The sequence below is a fragment of the Fusarium tjaetaba genome (genome assembly GCF_013396195.1).
Source record: "Fusarium tjaetaba strain NRRL 66243 chromosome Unknown NRRL66243_c0000193, whole genome shotgun sequence".
Taxonomy (NCBI): Eukaryota; Fungi; Ascomycota; class Sordariomycetes; order Hypocreales; family Nectriaceae; genus Fusarium; species Fusarium tjaetaba.
Genome location: NW_023501389.1, coordinates 64819 through 85737, shown reverse-complemented (window position 1 = coordinate 85737; position 20919 = coordinate 64819). Strand labels below are relative to the sequence as shown.

At 50.0% G+C, this 20919-nt stretch overlaps 7 protein-coding genes across 7 annotated transcripts; 3 read left to right on the top strand and 4 right to left on the bottom strand.

Moving 5' to 3' along the window:
• Positions 1-5158: 5158 nt before the first annotated feature.
• Positions 5159-7584, bottom strand: FTJAE_8806 (long-chain-alcohol oxidase FAO2; the record flags this gene model as incomplete). Its single annotated transcript, XM_037355661.1, has 4 exons — positions 5159-5788; positions 5838-6008; positions 6060-7116; positions 7202-7584. The coding sequence occupies 4 exons, from the start codon at positions 7582-7584 to the stop codon at positions 5159-5161; spliced, it is 2241 nt and encodes a 746-aa protein (XP_037204149.1).
• An 841-nt stretch (positions 7585-8425) lies between these two features.
• Positions 8426-9619, top strand: FTJAE_8805 (2-dehydropantoate 2-reductase; the record flags this gene model as incomplete). Its single annotated transcript, XM_037355660.1, has 3 exons — positions 8426-8615; positions 8667-9313; positions 9464-9619. 3 exons carry the CDS (start codon positions 8426-8428, stop codon positions 9617-9619), a joined length of 993 nt encoding a protein of 330 aa, XP_037204148.1.
• A 576-nt stretch (positions 9620-10195) lies between these two features.
• FTJAE_8804 (ADP-ribosylation factor 1) lies at positions 10196-10980 on the bottom strand (the record flags this gene model as incomplete). The annotated part of the gene is made up of 4 exons (XM_037355659.1): positions 10196-10216; positions 10273-10596; positions 10665-10757; positions 10906-10980. 4 exons carry the CDS (start codon positions 10978-10980, stop codon positions 10196-10198), a joined length of 513 nt encoding a protein of 170 aa, XP_037204147.1.
• Positions 10981-12028: 1048 nt separating this feature from the next.
• On the top strand, positions 12029-12580 carry FTJAE_8803 (60S ribosomal protein L39; the record flags this gene model as incomplete). Its single annotated transcript, XM_037355658.1, has 3 exons — positions 12029-12208; positions 12400-12500; positions 12550-12580. 3 exons carry the CDS (start codon positions 12029-12031, stop codon positions 12578-12580), a joined length of 312 nt encoding a protein of 103 aa, XP_037204146.1.
• Positions 12581-13533: 953 nt separating this feature from the next.
• On the bottom strand, positions 13534-14215 carry FTJAE_8802 (e3 ubiquitin ligase complex SCF subunit scon-3; the record flags this gene model as incomplete). Its single annotated transcript, XM_037355657.1, has 4 exons — positions 13534-13710; positions 13766-13936; positions 13991-14088; positions 14149-14215. The coding sequence occupies 4 exons, from the start codon at positions 14213-14215 to the stop codon at positions 13534-13536; spliced, it is 513 nt and encodes a 170-aa protein (XP_037204145.1).
• Positions 14216-17668: 3453 nt separating this feature from the next.
• Positions 17669-19477, top strand: FTJAE_8801 (GPI mannosyltransferase 4; the record flags this gene model as incomplete). Its single annotated transcript, XM_037355656.1, has 4 exons — positions 17669-17777; positions 17909-18294; positions 18360-18487; positions 18547-19477. 4 exons carry the CDS (start codon positions 17669-17671, stop codon positions 19475-19477), a joined length of 1554 nt encoding a protein of 517 aa, XP_037204144.1.
• Positions 19478-20075: 598 nt separating this feature from the next.
• FTJAE_8800 (60S ribosomal protein L10a) lies at positions 20076-20871 on the bottom strand (the record flags this gene model as incomplete). Its single annotated transcript, XM_037355655.1, has 3 exons — positions 20076-20532; positions 20587-20764; positions 20853-20871. The coding sequence occupies 3 exons, from the start codon at positions 20869-20871 to the stop codon at positions 20076-20078; spliced, it is 654 nt and encodes a 217-aa protein (XP_037204143.1).
• Between the last annotated feature and the right edge of the window lie 48 nt (positions 20872-20919).

The window sequence follows — 20919 nt, the reverse complement described above, 5'->3', positions numbered from 1 at the left end:
CCCCCCCCCCATCCCACAAATCTCACCATTTGACGTCTTACCACACTTCAACGCCTAGACCATGCGCTGCTCTAGGCGCTCTCCTGTCAGGAAACAGGAAACGAAACAAACGCCGGCGCTTCTTCATATTCCCTGTCTTTGATCCTGGTCTCTTATCAATGCCGTCCTTTCCACCAGTCTGGTTTATATGCGTCCGTGTGCACACCTTGATCAGAGACCAGGCCTAGCCCCTGTGCAGTATACTTCCTCTAACTGACATGGACTTCAACGAAACCACACTTGGTAGTATATTAGCAGGAAAAAGTTAAAATGTGATAAGTTATGTTCCTGCAGCTTCGTGTTTAGCCCTCGCTAGCAGGCCACTTTCACCCTCACATAAACCCATACAGAACAGACTGATCACCCAGGTCGGCACGCTTCCTGGCAAAATTATGCGACCTCCTCCTGGGCCGATCGATGGTTGCTAAGTCCTCCTACTCTCTGTTTCATTCCAGCCCCGTACGTAGTGGGTTCGTTGCCCTTCGGCATACTTTGTTGCGCTGCCTGCCGAGTGTTTCCGTAGTCCACCATCGCAAGCATATGGAAACCTTTAAGGAGGGGAACTTTGAAGCGCCGCTTATGCGGGCTTCAGAATTCAGTAAAGCCTCGAGGGCGGATATGGCCGTTTCCACAGAAGGCACTGGCGTTTTCGCTCATTCGTGCCCTCACTCTCAGACATTCATGCGCTCCGGTATCCCGTGTCCCACAAGTTACCATCCGAGGAACTCGCACGACTCGTCGTCCATCACACCCTAATCGACACTACGCTCGGTGAGATCAAACGCCAATATTGTGCCCGGGGCTGGCTGGTGCCCCAGGATCTTCAGCTGGCGAAATGATGGTAATAACAATGTCATTACGATTCTATCAATGGGATTCAGCGGACGCTTTGTCCAGGAGGACCTTATGAGATGACCTGCATGCGCATACGCATACGCATGAGATGGCACTTGCACTAGATAGGTAGCAGACGCACGAATGCTCGGCTTTACGAAGCAGTTGCATACATTATGTAGTTGGTTTAGTTCCCATTATGACACCCGCCTCCGTGATGTGAGCCGCTGTTTCCCTACCGTGAGTATTATCATGGAATTTTCGACGGAACATGCCTCGGAAAGCGAGGGAATTACACTATCACGACTACCAGAGCAGTCTTGTTCCGCCGTTCTTCGCCCTATTCCTCAGCATTGATGGATAGATATCTAATAAGGGGTATCTTCACCTTCAACGGCTCGGGTCCTATAAGGTAGCGGTCGCTCCCGTCCTTCCCGTCTCGTCTTTAAGGGGAAGATAGGCTTCTCACGATGTGGTTGGCCATGAAACTTCATCCCGTCGCTTCAAGAGTCCAAGGTTGAGGGACATGATCCATGCATCTTGGAAAGTTCTGTGCCTGGATACCAGAGAGGAGAGGACACTTATCCAAGTGTGAGGAAAGGGAAGGAGCACGGGGGCTAGATCAGGATCAAGGGTGGCTCCCAGAAGACGGGAGAGGAATGAGAGCCCGTCGATGTTCTGGTACGAAGAAGAGTCATCCATGCTAGTGTCAGACGTGTGGTGAGGCTCTCGTGAAAGTGCTCTTACAGTCTGTGATTGGCTCAGGGATCAACAATATGAACCAATCAGAGCTAGGGGCACTTCTCGGCTCAAGTCTCTATAACCAATCATCGTTCAGAGATGGCTCAAGACAAAGAGAGCTGGGAAGACCAGGCAAAGGGTCATGGAGTCGACGGAAAAGCCAGTCCCAAAGTGGAAGATGAGCGACTTTGACAAGCCCATACGTAGTAATCTCTTCAGGAGGCGCCTGGCCCTTTGTGCGGAGTTTGCGTTGGAGTCAACAAAGAAAAGGTCTGTCTTGTCTCATCTTTGGTCCGATCCGCTATGGACTTTTGGAGGCGTGATGCATTCCAGAGAACGGGCACCAAGACCCAATATCGAGATGACCCCCTGTTAATTCTTGGAGAAAAGGGCATAGGCAAGGGGTCCGGCCACCCTTTTCCATCCTGTTGTCGGACTCGTGGTGCGGTTCTAGAAGCATCACAGCATCAGGTAATCTACCCTTGCATGACTGCGTCGCCAATGACCTTGCATCAGGCCATGAGTGCTAGATGATGGTGAAATGAATGATATGTATGTATGTACGACGCGCTCAGAGACCCGTAGCCGAAGGAGGTTGATTGCATGTCAATCACCGACTGAACATATAGTAAGTCTTGGAGCTTGGGTTCGAGGATGGATGGATGGATGGATCCACTGATCGCTCGGCCGCGCGCCGGAAGCAAGACTCCCCAAGGAAAGAAATAATCAACAGATGCACGTGCGACTTCCAAAGTGCCTTCTGAAAAGTACCGATACCAGTGGAGGTGCTGAAAAGACAGTGAGTGGTATTGGGAGAAAGAGAGAGAGAGAGAGAGAGCAAGGAACCCTAGAAAATGGATCCAGGTGTGCCACTAGCCCGGTATTGTGGCGCAGTCTTCGTGGCACGCTGTACTATTTTTGGAATCAACAGCGCTTGTCGCTACCGGTACGTATGTACTATCTATCTCTGGTGCATGTTACGTTGATTCACTTGCTCCGTAGCAGTATCCAAGTTTGATATCTAAAGACGGAGTAGGTACTAGTTAGATCTACAAGTCTTTTCAATTCTGCCTTTCCTCTACAAGGCCTGGCACTGCATGAATATGCATGCATGCAGGCGCATGGGAAATGCAGGTGACGGAGAAGCCCGTTTCCGTTCCCCAGAGGTGGCCGGTCACTTGTAGCCCGCAGGATTTTTCTCCTGTGTTCGTCATAAGTCACATGGAAAAGTCAGGTCGCATTTTGTTTCATGGGCTCTGACTACACGGCATGTGCAAGTATGTACGCTGGTACGCTATCACTGTAATGGTGTGTGACTGCCAGAACCCCAGGTTTCACAACGTCTCTGTAGCCGCCCTGGGTGAGGCAAGAAAAAACTATGATTTCCATCTCGAGTGGCAAAAATACCTAGACACGTTCAGCATACGTTAGTTGGTCTCCCAGCTAGTTATTTCTGGCACCTCAGTCCAGGGTCAGAAGTTTCTCTGCTCCCTGGGCTGCGGCCGAGGTGACGTCGCTAGATCGTCACGAGGTTCACAGAGCACGGCTCGCTCTATGGCTTTGCTTACTCGGTCCTCCGTATATACATGACATTCCGGGTTGACGATAGGTAGTCAGGCATGACTATAGGAAGCCTCGCGGTCAGTGACCTGCTCAATAGCCAGGTACCTCATCAGCTGGAGCATCCTTCGCCCTCTTAATTGTGAATGGTGGGCATACCAAGTAGGTATTTGGTTGTAAAAAGCTATTGCCTTTAATATCCGTGCTTCTAGGGTAGCAGAAATGGTACACCATTACCCATGCCCAGGAAACTTTCCATTGTAAATTGGTATTTCCGCACTACTAGTCCCGGCCCACTGCTTTAAAACTCTGGGAACGCAGATCAGCGTTGCCAAAAATAAACGTAAATTTCAAGATTCGAGCCTCAATGAGGAATTTTGATGGATTTGGCGAAGTCTACTAAGCATCAAGAGGCCGGAGCGGCTCGGACCCGATGACGGCGAAAAGGACCCACTCAAGCCGACCGGTCACTTGGCGGGCATGTCCGTAAAGTGGCTGAAATCAAAGGATATTGATCCTAATTAGGAAATGCACCCGTTGGGAGATCGACCCGCATTTTTCTTTACCGACTTTGTTAGTCAACGTCAAAGTATTTTCGCATACAGGTACACTTGACAGAATGCTTGACGGCAAGCACAGAATGGCATTTGAAGAAATCTGACAGCTAATAACCAATAGTACAGACACTCCTGGGCTCCTACTACCGCTAGTGCTTGTGGCTGTCGTAGATCTTGGGTTCAGTGGCTACCTAGACAGGGCTGAAGTGGTATTCGAATAGCACCAAAAGACTAAGGCGTTGATATGGGAACTCACATCGATCTTTCGATTTATAATTAGAAGTTCCACAGGCAAAGTGAGATTGTTGTCTTTGTATCTTGAGATGATATGAATTCTGTGAACCACAAACCGCTGCTACCAGGCCGAATACCCCTGCTTGTCACTTTTGTGTTGGGAATTATCTAGTTACGAAGATGGCAGCCATTAGTTAACTAATCGAACCGTGACGTCGATATCTGAAACAATCTCACATCTAATCTTCAAAGCGTCATCCTGACTCACAAACATAATAGTGACAGCGACAGCGACAGCGACACCTGCTGACCTGTTGTCAATTGCCCCTGGAACAGCTGAGCACAACTCACTCACTAATGCCGCTGATCCTGGCCCGGCACTGGATTAAAGTCGGGCGTGGCTTGCAGATCTCCGGGTGGCTGTGCTCGCTTGTGGCGTGCCGTTCCCCGCACTGGAGCCTTTATCCTCTCAAAAGGCAGGAGGCCTACGCTACCGGTACTACCGAGAACTCCAAGACAGTTGAGAGCCTCACTTGAAGTTCCATCCAAGACGTGGCACCAGCGACCGCTCCCTTGGATACGGGCTGGGGCCATTGAAACGCCGATAGCTACCTTTTCAAGGTCTGCCGGTTTGAGGGTTGCCTAGTTCTCTAGTCACCCACCAAAATTTACCCTAGGTCCGAGGAGCCAAGGCCGATGCAAGCAGTCTAAGCGAAGCCCGTTTTGCCTCACTTGTACTGTACACTCACCTTACTTGCACCCCATAACTCGTTGTCTATACGTTGGCCACATGACATGGCCGTGGCTCAAGCCTCGTTGTATCCCTGGAATAATGTCTTTGGTGGTATCCAAGCGGAATACGTTTCGGCCATGAAATGACTCCGAGTCTCTACGTGGAGCAGACCAACGAATCCAAGAATTGCCGACGGAAGCAAAGCCTTCCCTAGTCCTCATTTACGACTCAATGGCACTTCGTTGCTAGGAAATACGGTGTTCAGGGGCAGGTTGACTGATGCGGACTCGAAGACCAGTCAAGGTATTGTACTGTACCGCCGACTATGGCTCTATCAAATCCCCTGTATGTCTCTTGGGAGATAACGTCCAGTCGTTGACAGGACAACAATGACACTACACACAGCTACAGCTACAGCTATATCGGCTCTCCTGTCTTGTCATATCACAATCACTACCCCTCACGCCCTCAGTTCTGCGTCCACGCCGCGTGATATCCAATCCGCAATGGCCATAATGGTGATCATGGGATTCACGCCACTGGCGCTGGGAAACACGCTCCCATCTGCGACGTAAAGGTTACCCGTGCCCCAGACCCTTCCCTTCTCATCAACCACGCCCTCGTCGCTGCTCGCGCTCATGCGGCACGTGCCCATCTGATGGGCTGAGCTCCAAGGGGCCGTCGGTGGTTTGTTGCCCACTTCGCGGACGCTGCTGAGCCAGGAGGCAAAGGCTGGGTCAGTGGTCTCTGGATCGGCCACTGAGCCTTTGGAGTCGAGCAAATGCTCCGAGGACGTCTCTCCCCTGCGCACAAAGGACTCCAGACCCTTGAGAAGAGGACGTATCTCGACTGCTCCCGTGACATAGCATATCTTGGCCAGAGCCTCGACTCCCTGGATGGTATGGGCTCGATCATAGTCCGAGGGAGTGTAGTCAATGCGAGGTCGACCAGTCGTGGGGTCTGGAAAGACGCTGCCTGCGTCACGATCTCTGGTCAACGATATCCAGGCATTCATGTGACGCAACTTTGTCATATGGAGTTTTGCATCTAGGCCGCTGGTCCATGATGGTTGCGACAGAATTGTGAATGGCTATGACGAGTCAGGATGATTCGACGACAATACTGGATTCGTTACTCACCACCATGCACGTCGTTTCCAGCTTCGCTCCGTATCCACTACCGTCGACGTTGTCAAACTGGGGACAGTAGCTGGTGATAATGCCTCCCTCCCAAGGTATCGTTTCCTCCTTCCATACTGCTGTGACAAAGTTGCAAGGATGAAGGTGCAGATTAGCTCCCACATTCGGATTCTAGACAAAGTTAGCCAATAACCTTTATTCACTGCTGACAGGGACACGTACAGTAATACCGCTGTTCTTGAGGACGATCGGGCTCCATAACGAGCCGGCTGCAAGGATTACCTTCTTGGCCCTGACTATGACCCGTCTCTTGATTCTTATGTTCGCGTCATTCAAGTCACCTGCACTATCCCTCGACACCCACTCTCCCTCGATGCCAATGGCAGTCTGCCCGTCATAATCGAACAGGATCTTGTCGACCTGAAATCCTTCCATGAACTGAGCGCCGGCCTTGGCAGCATCCGGTAACCAGCTCACAGCTGGCCCTCGCTTTTCGGCCAGACCACAGCCAAGGTGACACTGGCCACAGAAGTGCTCCCTCCCTCCCGTGTTGACCGGAGCTGGACGTGCCGTCCAGCCGAGCTTGCTTGAGCCATTTAGAAGCACTCTATTTCGGTGATTGTGGCGTATCTGGTCAGTGCCAGCCCCTTGAAACTCCCACACACGGTCTAGACACTCGTCGAACTCTGCGGATGTGAAGAAAGGAAGGCCCTCATCCGCCCATTCCTCTCGCACAAAGTCTTGAGGCTTGAGACATACGCTCCAGTTGACGGTACCTCCTCCACCCCAAGCACTGCCAGATGTGACGGTACAACCAGAGTCTTCCGTCATAAAGAAGCCTGCGTTGTCGTAGAGATGAGCACAGGCTGCATCCTGAGCCATTGGGAGGTGTGTTGAAGGATAGTGATAGGCCTTATCCACGACAATGACTTTGTGGCCAGCCTCTGCTAGATTCTTGGCACATACACCTCCGCCGCAGCCGGAACCGATAATGACGACGTCGGTCTCTATGGCATGTGCGTCGTCCCCGGGGCCGATCTGGATAAAGTCATAGTCGAAGGTTTCCTTTGGTTGCCAGTCCTTTGGGGCATCTGAGTAACCCGAGAGCTGGTAGAGAGCCGAACTGGTTTGAGAATATGCCTTGAAAGACATGGCAGCCATCGTTTTGGCCAGAGCGGACCAGCGATCCTTGGGGGATGTGGCCCATGATTTGAGGATGGCTTCGCGGACGTGGGTGGGCTGGTTGTATATTGGTTGCCAGTAGCCGGTGATGAAGTAGCTACCAGGACGGGTGCTTGAAAAAAAAAAAAAAAACTTAGTGACGCGAAACAAATGGAAGCATGGCCCGTCTAGTTTGTACTCACGACATCAAGCTCAATAACCCGGCAAGGCGCTTGAGTTGGTCGGGCGGGGATATGGCCAGGGTCCTCATGAGGTTATCTCTAAAGCGAGCATCATTGACAGGCCTATCACGGAGAAAGGCACGGATATTGTCTCTAGTGGCTGGGGCTGCCAGAGCCTCGGCACTACGATCGAGGACAGCATTGACTTCATGGTCTGGAAGCTGAATCTGACCTTGATCGTCGGTCACATCGGACTCTGAGGTGATGGAGGGCAAGACACCGTCGACAAGTGCAAAGAAGACGTCCCATTGAATAGGAGAAAAGAAGTCGGTTGGTGGAGCATCGGGCAAAGCTGTGGCAATAGGAGCCTGAGGAAGAGGAGAAATCGGTTGTGGAACGGTCATGATATGATGATGGTCAAAATGAGGGAAGCAGTTGGACGAGGAGAGAGTTTGAGACGATTCTGTCTCACATTCGCTTCACACAAGACCAAGACATTCATTGACTTATGTACGAATGAGACCAGCAGTTGAAGAGAGAACGTCTGGCCCGTGCCACTAGGGGACTTAGTTTAGGTGGCCCGGGACTGGGGGGAGGGGTTCACTAGGTAGGCGAGCTGGGCAAGCTGGGGTAGTTAGGGAGAGCAAGCAATTAACAACCATACTATAAACTGACATGCCTCTCTCTCTACGGTATAGGTAAGGTAGGAAAATGAGGGGAAGCTCCAAAAGGGGCAAGGTCGTAAGAGAGTAAACTTATATTGAACAAAGAGATCCTCGGTAACCGTACCAGGTCTTGTGATAGATGTCCTCTCAAGGTTTAGTTTGCGAGAGAGAGAAAAAGCATGTTGGACGTCACAAGGATCATAATCAAACGGGCAAGACAAAATAATCGAATTCCATCCGGTTCAATATCAACGTTTCACAGACTCAGGCACACAATCTGGACAATCTCCCAATACTTATGTTGGCTATACCATACTGAACTGTATAACCACACAGATACGGAGACCCTTGCTGTCGGCCTAGTCTACAGTATGCGTTTTGTGTAGACTACCTAGGTCGCCCAATCATGTCAGATGTCCAAGGTCAGGTAGATACCGGCCCGTAGCCGGCCCCGCATACAGGTACAGACAACATGAACGCCCTCTCAACAACCATGATAACAATGACTACGGCTACTGGAACTCAATACTTCTGGGTTGAACTTTTCTTTCAGTATTGATGACAACGCCAAAGAGTCCCAATGGATAAGGCAAGAATCCTACTCGTCGGCTGCGGGGGAATAGGCTGTATAGCAGCCCTCAACCTCGAGACCGGAGGCCGGGCTGAGGTTACAGCTGTGCTGCGCTCAAGCTATCAAATAGTCAAGGAGCGAGGATTCACCATCAATTCTGTAGATCATGGCCAAATCCTTGGCTTCAGGCCAACCGAGAGTAGGTTACTTCAAGTACCGCATCATCCATCATCAACTAACCTCGATACAGTCCTACCATCTATTCCTGATGCCTCCAAGTCCGGCATCTCACCCTTTGACTACATCATCTGTGCCACCAAAAACATACCAGTGATCTCTACACTGGTGGCTGATCTTATACGCCCTGCCGTGACTCCCGGATACACCACCATCCTGCTCCTTCAGAATGGACTTAACATTCAAGTTCCTGTCCAGGAGGCATTTCCGGATAATGTAATTCTCTCTGGTATCAGTATGTGTGGTTCCTCGGAGCCAAAACCTGGCACCATCGAACACAATCTGCACGATGAGCTGCGTATTGGCCCCTTTGAAGACTTTGGCAACGCTGCTGAGCGAGCAAAGGATCTTGTAGCACGCTTCAATGCTGGAGGACGCTGCACTTGCCACTTCGATGATAACGTCACCTTCTCTCGCTGGAGGAAGCTCCTCTATAATGCTGTTTACAATCCAGTTGGTGCTCTGACAAGACTGGATACTGGCGATATGCAGCTTTGTCCTGGCCTCGTCGACGAGGTTATACGGCCTGGCATGAAAGAAATACAAGCTACAGCCGCAGCTTATGGACAGGAGCTTACAGATGAGATGATAGAAGCAACGATTGTGACCGAACCTATTGATGCCCATGTATCACCGAGTATGTTGATAGATGTTAGAAAGGTCAGTGTTCTCAGCCCCTCATGATCTCCCCCCCTTTCAACTTAACCCTATAAACACACCATAGCCACGGTCCGGTCCATATGCTATCAACATTCCTTACTCCGACGGGGGAAAAAAGGAAAGGGAAAAAACGTGCTAAATCTCCCCTAGGAACAGTACATTGAGGTAGAAAACCTCCTCGGTGAACCACTTAGAGCTGCCCAGGCACGCCAAGTACCAACCCCGATTCTTCAGAACCACTACTCTCTAGCAAGTAGTTATCAGTGGAAGCTCCACAGCCAGAAGGATATTTCAGAGATGAGATGATGTAGAATGTTCATCAGTAGTTCCGAATAAGAAGTTTGCTTTGAGCTGTTCAAGAAGGATAGCTCTGGTGTGAGTCCGATCTCATGTCAGCCCTTTTAAGAACCTGGCATTTCCCAAGACACCGAGTCAAACCACCTTATTCTATCTAGTACCTACCTACGTAAGTAGTACCCGTATCCTCTACAGTCACTAGCCGTCACATCGTTTGCACCTGTTATCAGGATCAACTATCCCGCGAAGAAAATCTGGCAACGAGAAGTCCATGAGAATCATAGCCGGGACTCAATCGGACCCGGATTGTAGCATTATAAAGTTATACTATCATATATCCTCCATCGAGGAAACGCACCCATGCTGTTCATTCCTTTCATCTCTTAGTGAAGAAACAGAGAGACGAGAAGAAAAAAAGCACGTTCTCTCTGCCAATACGCCGATATCTGCTCCATCCGTTTCTTTCCCTTGTCCCTCATGGGCGCTGTCTACCAAGGTGTGATGGAACCGGAAAGTGGTACTATTATTTCATTTCATCTGTTGTACAATGCCAAACCGGGGCTGAAGAAGAAATCGTCATCGAGCTTAGTCCTGGTTGACAGTTTGCTGAAAGCGTAGGTGTTAGCACCTCGAGAGTTGTACGGGGGTATAGCAGAACTCACCACAAGCCAGTCCATGCCCTCATTCACACCGCTGCCATCGACCGCTGAGCAGGCCATGATACTCCAGTTGCGGTCGCGGAGCTCGCCCAGACGCAGTGCCTCAGAAATCTCACCTGCGCCCTTGGCTCCTGGCTGATCCTGTTTGTTGGCAAAGACTAGCAGGGCCGCATCCTTCAGTTCTTCCTCGTTCAGCATAGCCGATAGCTCCTCTGAAGCGGTGTGTAATCGCTCGATATCGGTCGAGTCCACAACGAAGATGACAGCTGCTGTGTTGGCGTAGTAGCACCGCCAGTAAGGTCGGATGCTTGTTTGGCCGCCGAGATCCTGCACTCGCCCGTATCAGTATTTCTGCTTCTGGCCCGTTCCGAGACTGGAGGAGGTCGAGATCGTACCCAGACGTTAAAGTTTAGGTTCTTGTATGTGACAGATTCGACATTGAAGCCAATTGTAGGTATCGTTGTGACAACTTCGCCGACCTTGAGCGCCTGTTAACATGTATCAATGCGCGTGTGTGTCTGGAGGCCCGAACCTTGAGTCGATACAGCAATGTTGTCTTTCCAGCGTTATCCTATGATGCCGCCTGGTTAGCGTCTCGGGGCTATGCGATCGATAGTCGGATAGACGTCATCCTACCAGGCCGAGGATCAATATTCTGATCTCCTTTTTCGCAAACAGTAGGTTGGAGAACCATGACATTGAGTTTCCCATGATGAACAACTTGCGACGACTTCGAAGCTCCTGTCTGTCTTGTCTGCTCCGTGACTTGGCTTGTTTCGATAGGTAGGTAGGTAGTTGGGAGGTATCGTCTTGCGCAGGCGCCTGGACAAAGGAGAGAGGACCCGACGATGTAAAAGAGGCGGTTTAGGCTGTCTGGCTGTCAAGTGTCGGACACGGATTATAAGCTCGCTTATCGTTATTCGCAGCAACAAGTACAGCTTGTGCTTGCCTTAGTACCTTGGTCAACGAAGTAGAACAACTAGAAAGTAAGGATACGGGATACGTTAGTAATTTAGGTAGTAGAGGTCCCCTTTTCTGGATCTTTAAGTTAATGCATCTCGGCCTCTCATGGACAAGTTGCTCTTTTTGGCGGCGTTGGGTTGGTCCAAGCGCCTGACAAAATAACCCGGACCACCTCAGCCTTGAGCCCCTGCAAGACAGAGAGTTCTCTCTCTCTTGACTGTCTGTCTGTCTGTGGTGTAAGCCATTCGCTAGGGAATACGATGATGTTGATATGCGGCAGTGCATGCATGGCCTTCAAGTCTATAAAGGTAACTAAAGGTAGGTACCCCAGTCATCGAACTTTGCTTGAATTGAAAATGTATCAAGTCTTGGGCGGAGTAAGGTAGGTAATCAATAATTATTATGTATGCCTTGTCTGTGGATCTAGAAACCTGGAATCTACAACGTCGGGTCTCGTGCTCTGGAACCCTCCTGAGACAGAGGCGTTTCCATTTAGGCATTTAGGTACTAACCTCATCCAAGAGAACTATCTGTACATCCGATACATGTCCATCGAGAGCTTGTATATCAGTCAGATCGATTTATTGGTTGCTATCATGCTTCTCACAAAGGATACGTCCCAATAATTTCCTCAGGTGGACAACTCACAAGCCACTCACTGCCTCCTACAGTATACCTTAGGTAACTAGGTACTAATAAGATAAGGTACCTTAGGTACTGTACTGTGTAATTTTGTCATGAGTTCCAGCTAAAGAGTCACGAGCCGAGCTCAAAAGTGCTTACCTCAGCACCATCCATGCCCGCCCCAGGTGGATCTCACATTGCAAACCTCAGGCACCAACCTCAGCTCCACCCACAGAAAAAACCTAGCCCTAGAAGCGAAATTCCTCGAAACAAGTGTACTGCAATTCGATACTCTATCACCATTTGGCAACGACTGACCGACTCGACCACCAACGACGCCGTCAACATGCCGGTATGACAGCCCCTCCCTATCGCCCTCGGAAGCACGCTCTCAGCTCGCTCTCTTCATCATCGACAATGGAATTCTGCATCGAATGAACATATTTCCCGCCGCGTCCGTCGATGATGAAAATGAGTCGCAATCTCTCGAGGGCGGGCTCTGCTCCCATGACACCGGATCGCTAATTATTCCTTTTCACACAGAGCCACAAGTCTTTCCGAACCAAGCAGAAGCTTGCCAAGGCCCAGAAGCAGAACCGCCCTGTGCCTCAATGGATTCGCCTCCGAACTGGCAACACCATCCGGTGCGTTTTGACTCCCCCCTTCGAGACGACAACTTTACGACTCTATTAGTCCGCCCGCGAGCAGAGTAACTCTTGGCTAACATCCCTAAACAGCTACAACGCTAAGCGAAGGCATTGGCGCAAGACCCGTATCGGTATCTAAGCTGACGGTCCTCGACTGTTACCCACCCCAAAGCCCAGCAACCGACTTTTCTCTCTCTTGGGCATGGTATCACGATGATTGATGTGAACGGAAAAGGGGAGGAACGATATGGTTGTGGTGTGAACTGAACTAAGAGGCCGTGTCTGCACTGCACTGCGCGTGCGCACGGGGGCGATGGGCCGGTTGCCTGGTTTATCGATTATTGCCGGTTACTGCATGTCACGGACGGTCATAGGGAAAAAAAAGGAATGCAAAGACTTTGATGCCCCAAAAAAGAAAACGGGCCTGAACTACATGGATGCAGTCTACCTCGCCTGTGAACGACGACAACGCAAACGTTGGCTCTTGTGTGCTGTCTTTATTACCAGCAGACTGTATGGTGTTGTGCAAGTCTTCGAGTAGTTAAATGAACGAATCACGCCCCAACCCGCAACTCCCACTTTCACCAACGCATTCATCACAGATCTCGAGCTGACCACTGCATAACTGAACGTCTTGATAACGCCGGGTTTGATGGTAATCATAAATTGAAGTCCTAAGCTAAGTCGAAATGACTTTCTACCAGTGCTTCCAAGTGTAGGATTTGAAGCCGTGTTCAAATACTGCCAGACGAGATGCATCCCGTAGAGAGCCTGCGTTGGACAATATCATGTTACCGTGAGCAATCCTATTTGTGCTCCTAGCGTGCCAAAACACTGGCCCAAGCAACCCGGAAAACCAAAGTTTAACGCCTAATACGACCCCTGTGACTCATCAAGATAGATATGATCCTGGATTGACGAGGCTCGACAGGAAAGTTTCCTGCGACTCATGATCCAAGGATCGATCCACGCCACAGTCCGACTTGCACCTCCCCGCAACCTCTATCCATAATCATACACAGACGGGAGCTTAACGATCCTCGGCCCACTCATTCTCCCGGCGGATCTGCTCCTCCTCCTCAGGAGTGAAATCATTCGTGATGTTGAAAGTTTTGCGGATCTCTTCGGGAGACTTGCCCTTGATCATGTTGGCGACGGTCTTGCAGCCGACATCAAGAAGAGGCTTGATATCGAGATAGTTGGATGCCTGTCATGAAATGTTAGTTTCTAATGATTTGATGAATAGGAATGGATGGACGCACGAGAATGATTTCAAACAGCATCTCCTGATCGACCTGCATAAACTTCTGGTCCCACTCTTCGATATCAGTCGTCTTCTTGCGGGCGTCGGAATCGTCATCCTGTGCCTGGAGGGGATCGTTGCGGTGATGGTCGCACCACTCAATCACCTTGCGAAGAACGGCCTCGTTCACCTAAAGAACTACATGTCAGTCGTGAAAAAGTCAAGTATTGAAGAAAGTACATACGTTGGGGATAGGAATAGGGTTCTCAGCGTTGATACCCTCATCGCCAATGTCTTCCAACATGTTCTTGATCAACATGGATCGCTCGGCAACAACGCGGTCTGTTGATGTTAGTTAGGAATATGAGCAAGACCCGAACGCGGAGTGTCTCTTTAACTTACCGACTTCAATAGTGGCACTGTCGTTAGACGCCAGCCAGACCTTCTGTGTAGAGGTAGATTCGGCCATTTTGGATATGTTTGTGATTCGTGCTAGAGTAACTGGTGATGTAAGTAAGAGATTTGGCGTGGTGCGAAGAGAAAGTGCAGAGAGGATTCGTGATTGTTTTTGGGTGATGATGGAAGCTGGAGGAGTCAGCTAAGGTAGGTAAGTAGGTAGCGGAGGCTAGGTAACCAACCGACCAATAAACCAATCACTGTGGCGGGGTAAATGCTAGGCTGAGGTGGGTGCCTCGTGCTGAGGGCGTAGTACAACGTACCTACTAGGTATCTATGTAGAGGCAGGGCTGTGAATCAGACTCGGGGCCCTTTCTTTCAGATGGGGCTTTGTCAGATAAGGTAAGCGGGTTTGATGGAGTTGATGGAAAGTACTGGGATCCGAAGATGGATGTTGAGTACCTATGAAGAAACGATCTTGATACTGGTGGTCAATCCTGGAGAGTTGGGTTGGTTGTGGGAGTAGAGAAGTCCATTCAGTGGGAGGGATCAAGCGCTTTATATATCAGTGAATCTCAGAGTGCGAAGGTAAGGTTTACAGGAAGGTGAAGTGGATCTGCCCTGCTGCTGCTGCCTTGAGAACCCAAAATAACCTCAAAGGCTATCAAAGGGAAGAAAGAGTCAGACGGCAACCTGAAGTTAGAGGTCATGGTTGGCACGAACCTACGAGGCGCGGGCGAGTTTAATTGGGCGACTCGAGAACTATCATGTCGTCAGTGGACAAAGGAACATGGTTATTCAAAGGTTTAATATGGTCAAAGTGCAAGCGCTATTGTTCAAGCTTCGAGAAAACTTATATTATTTTGCGTCTTGATCAAATGACACATGCAGAAACGAGGGAAATGAAAGCATGCTTACCTGAACAGAAACTCACAACTATAAGCCACCGAGCTTGTTCATATCTGAATCCTATCCGAACACACAAATCGGTTCTTTATCTTTTCCCCCCTTCTTTTACAGAACTCCAATACACTTCCTACCGACTACCTAGGTACTTGGCTACGTGTGATCGAGCTCATCGCATTCTTTTGTCCACGGTCAGCAATGGCACTCGCTCGGACAGCGTATCAAGCTACTCCTCAAGGCACCTCAGACTGCATTTGAGGCCACAATGCTTGTCAGTGCGATGAACACACTCGAGACGATAAAGACACTGCAACGATAAAGTGAGTACTAATTGGAACCGTCACGAGCGGTCGTACTGGCAAGGGAGAGAACAGAATAGTTGTTGGCAAATGGCTTCAAGACACCGTCAGTGCAAGAGCTACTACCTACCAACTGGAATCAACCTTGTCATCCCTTAACTTCGTGGCGTCTGGCCATCCTGAAGCTTCTTTTGTTGAGTCGAACACCGCAAAGGAGAATAACCATGGTCATGTTGCTCACAGATGGATCAACAAATCAAGAGAAGGTCGTGCAATATTCTCAAGAAACCGTCTCCAATGCCGAAAGGGCTGCATCAATCTAGTTGCACTATTCGTTGTCTGTCTGTTAACGCAAGCATGATCAGGCAGGCAGTGTTTGTATACAGTCCGTGTCCGTTCCGTGATAAACAGCAAACCATCAGGTTCGACATGCGGAGCATCACAAAGAGTAGAGGCGGTATTGCGAGTGGGATGTTGATGTTGCTCTCAACATCGTACAACAAAGGCGGTGATGTCTCATCGATATACATACAGACAAAACCACATTCGAGACATTAGTGGCATGCATAACACAGCCATTGAACCCACCTTTCCCCTCATCCCACCAGACCCAAATGCACATGAAGGTTCCAACCAATCGGTAGGATGATCTTTTACACAAATCCTGTATTGACAGCCTTTCAAGGCATCCTGCAGACCCGCGGCAGTATCCGTACTCGAGCTCGCTTCCAGCAAATAGCAATGCATGGACATTGTCTTGCAACGGGTATATCATTGCAATCATGCGACTTTCTTTGCCCTCTGTGGGCGCTGAGCCACTCGTGGAACGGGAGTATCTACTAATAAGTCAAGTAACTTAGAAGACAGGACACCACCTAACACGTGTTGACATGGAGGCCTGTGAGAAAGAGAGAGAGAAAAACAGGTCATGCCATTAATTAATCGTCCACTACTCCGTAACTACTCCGTAATTGCCATTCGATTCAGTTCCAAGATTACCATCTTCGTGGTAATCGTCCCAGTTGGTGGCTGGAAGCTGGCGTATCAGCGGCCACGATGATTAGATCTTTTATTGCAATGGGCCTAGCGCTGGACAGGATACGTATACCTACCTACATACCTCGAATCCCTAGAGCCGCTCACTCGTTGTGTTCATCATTCTGGCGTTTAGGTCCCCACGGTAGCTTGATTTGGCTCCGGGATATAGAATTATAAGAATGCCTCAATAAATCACTTATCGTAGCCATGGGCCACCAAACATGAAAGAGTGACATTATTACGATGTTGGATCGGAGCTTCAGGAGGCCTGGTCGTCCGTCAAACCTCCCGTCGGGTGTCCCCAGAAATCGCCTCCCCCTGTCCAGTCCCGTCGGTAGGGAGCCCAAGCCCCTAAAAGAAAAAAGCTTCTAGCGGACGAAGTGGACCTCATCATCGTCAGTCCCTTCTTGGGATCCAGCTAGTGCCGCCAATCCCGGATCACGGCGTCGTCTCCCACTGGCCACGCTGTAAGCTGGCGCTCCCCCTGGGCTTGAAATGTTTCCCCTTGGGTCATCTACTAGGCCCTGTACGTTAATTAACTTAGTACCTAGCTTGGGCTCTCGAGACGAGTCGAGTTGAGCTTCTGTGATGAGATTTGGTTGTTAATCCTTGATCCATGAAGAGACCCCCCTTCCATTCACCCATGTCCTTTTGTTCAACTCAGTGGGCGAATATGAATCCATAACTAGGTACCTATCTCAGGCATGGATCTGACTGTCTCTGAGGCGGTGGGGGGTTAGACAGTACGGATACATAGGTGTCACTCACTTAAACGGAACCTGACCTCTATACGGGCTTGCTTCTCCTTCACCTTCACCTTCACCTACACCAACACCAACCTACTCATGCATACACCAGTCTCGCATTTCCTCTTCCATTCTTGTTTTGGTTCCTTGTCCCCTTCTCTTCCTATAATTCCATCCTGACTCGGGGGACTGTCTCACATAGTCGTCGATCTAACAATAGACCATCATAAACCTTTGCATCTTTCCTTTCCACCTCCACGACTCGAAGCTCCTCCAAACAGCATACGACGTACATATCAGCGACCGCATAACGAACGAATACAATCTGTTTAGCTCGAATTTCCTGCGACCGGCGAAATCTTGACACTTTTCTCTACTTCCCCCACTTTACGATTGCGGCACGAGAGCGCCAACTATAGGAGCGCATCGAGTCGAAGCACTCACGTTTGGTCTTTGTTTATGCGAATGCTCGATGCCTTTCCCCCTCAAAACTAAGCTCATGACTGCTCTCCCAATTCGCAGCTGCTAAGATCAACTATGTGGCGACGCACATATCTCACACTCGTCCTCATAAGGCTGTGGTTTGCGCTATCTCCCAGTTATTTACACCCGGACGAGAACTTCCAAGGGCCCGAGGTCATAGCTGGTATGTTTCTCTCTGCGCCGGCTCCCAGCTGCCCTCCTGTTGAAATGCCTGCACGCCCAGATGATGCATGTCGATACCCTCTGTGTTTCATGCAGACTGCCACTACTAGTCCAGCTGCTAATCCGCGCCAGGCCAAATTTTTAGTTATCCTGTTCGACACACTTGGGAATTTACAAGCGAGAACCCTATCCGTAGTGTTTTCCCACTATGGCCCGTCTACGGTCTTCCTATGCTTCTCCTGCGGTGGCTATGGATCGGTAACGGCAAAGATGGAGAGATCCCACCTATTGCGGTTTTCTGGACTCTGCGCGTTCTCATGTTTGTCATCAGCTTTGTTCTTGAAGATTGGGCGTTGCATGAGTTGATCCCGTCACCGAAGCATCGCCGTGTTGCCGTTCTCCTTGTCGCCTCGTCCTACGTGACCTGGACCTATCAGACGCACACGTTCTCCAACTCGGTAGAGACGCTCGTTGTTGCGTGGAGTCTTGTTCTGATCCAGCGAGTCGCTGATCCTCGGGTTCGTTACTTGCACACCATTACTACTGATATAGACTATCAGCTGACTTCAAATTCGACACACAGCAGCGGTCATGTGTTTTGTCTGCCACAGTGCTTGGAATAGTTGGAGTATTTGGTGTATTCAATCGAATCACGTTTCCAGCATTTCTTGTTGTTCCTGGACTTCGACTGCTCCCTGTGTTTTGGAAGAGGTGAGTCACCCTATTTGCGCTTGGCGCGGAAATGCATGAACAAGCTAACACGTCCACAGGCCTACGTCTCTCGTATACTTGACGTTAGCTGCGGCACTGACAACTGTCATTGCCATCGGTCTGGACACCGCGTTTTACCTGCCAGGTCCCATCACATGGACTGACCTGATCCATAACCCCGTAATCACCCCTCTTAACAACTTCAAGTACAATTCAGCAACCGAGAACCTGGCACAGCATGGCCTTCATCCTTGGTACCAGCATTTGGTGGGAAATTTGCCGCTGCTGCTGGGCCCAGCTGTAGCTCTTTTGATCATCAGACCCAAGATATCAATCCGACTATGGTCGGCAGTGTCGGGTTTGGTGGTACTATCGGCGTTTCAACATCAGGAGGCGAGATTCTTGCTCCCAACGGTACCACTATTTCTTTCATCAGTCCGCATGCCCCGAGACCAAACAATACTCAACGTCTTTACGGCAGTTTGGATCGGTTTTAACCTCGTTCTCGGCTCGTTGATGGGCATCTACCATCAGGGAGGTGTGGTGCCAGGACAGGTCTTCCTGAGTCAGCAACCAGATGCCACCCAAGCTATCTGGTGGAAGACATATACACCGCCAATCTGGCTTCTTAATGGCAAGAATGAGTTCTTGACCACGCGAGACGTTATGGGTCTCAAGGGTGAGATGCTACTTGAGCAACTCTCCGAACTCGCCACATGCGACACTCCCGCCGACAGACGAAACCAGGAGTATCTGAAGGAGAAGAACGGCACATATCTGATCGCCCCGGCATCAGCGACATGGTTAGATCCCTACTTGCCCAACAAGGGCTTGGAGGGGCTACGGTTTAGAGAGGTATGGCGTTACAGGAAACACTTAAACCTGGATGATATGGATTTTGGCGACGACGGCGTTTGGGACACCCTGGCCAGGGTTATTGGGCGACGGGGCCTCGTCGCCTGGAGAGTCACAAAGAGCTGCCCAAATTAGACAAAAAGGGGGGACCACTGCTCTGTCGGATTTTCTTTGTCGCATATAAATAAAATAGAAATCATTAATGACGATCCAATTTTCTCGGCTTTCTATGGAATAAGGTCACCAAAAGTTCGGTTTCCATGATTCCATCTGGAGGAATTGTATCCGTAATTATCCTTAATAATCGTCTTTCTTCACTCGAAAAGCTGGTCTTCCTAACCCCACCAGTTGGCTTCGCTTGGAAGAAACCCTGCTCACATCTCCCCGCAGCTAATGAACAGGAAATTGAGGACTTGGAAGAAAGCCAGTCACGTCATTGATAGTCCTGTAGGGAGTAGGCCGTAAATTTGCAACCGGTGACAGTCGCAATCCCGGCATTCATGGTGTTACCCTGCAAAACATTGAGCTTGGCGATGTGGACGATGGTAGGGTCAACTTGGAGTCTAAACACTCTGCATGATCTATCTCTGTTGTACATGTTTACAATCACGTTTTGAAAAGTATATTTGTCTCATTGTGTTTATTTTTCCTGCCCTCCTAGTCTAAGCTGCAGTCCACATTTCAGTGAACACGATTGCCGGAGCCATCTCAGGCAGAGGCTAACGAAACACGCTTAGTACAGGCGCTTGGGGGGAGACATGGAAGCCTTGATGGTAAGGCTTCCAACGTTCTGCCAGCCCTTCTTGAGAAGAGAGACGAGGTAGTTGATGGCCAGCATGATGTTGGCGACAAGCTGCTCCTGGGTCATCTCGACGTTGCCGACGGCGACACCCATGCAGAGAACCTTCTTGAGCTGGAACTTGATGGTGGACTTGACCTCGTTGATGCGGCCAGTCAGATCGTCGGCGTGGGAGACGGGAGTGGGGAACTTGCCGGCCTTGGACAGACCAGGACCCAGGAGACGGGGGATCTGCTTGATGAGGGCCTCGGAGGCAACGAAGGCGTCGTACTTGCGGGCAAGCTTCTTGATGAGCTTCTTGTTCTTGTTGAGCTTCTTCAAGTCATCAGCGGACATGGCGTCAACACCACCGTGCTTGGCACGATCGATATCGTGCTGGTCACCGAGAATGCTGTCAATTTGTTAGCCTCCAAATCTCTTGCTTCTATCGATTCTTCGGCCGTACCAGATAGACATGTTGGGTCGGGGAATGGAGGGCAGGCGGATGGTGCCGGAGAAACGCTTGTCACGCTGAGGATCATAGTTCTTCAGGCCGATCTGAAGCTCAACGGTCTCAAGGAAGTTTCGCTTCTTGGTCTCGTTGGAGTACTCCAAGAGCTCTCCGACTTGCGTCCGGACATTAGCTACATCTCCGTTAGCATTCTTGCGGTGCCTTATTATTGTACTGCAACTCCTTCTTGTGAGCTCAGTCTCCTCCAGGATATACCGTACCGACTGTGATCTTCGACATCTTGACAGTCTCCCAATAGATGGTTGTATAATCTAATGGTGGTCAGGG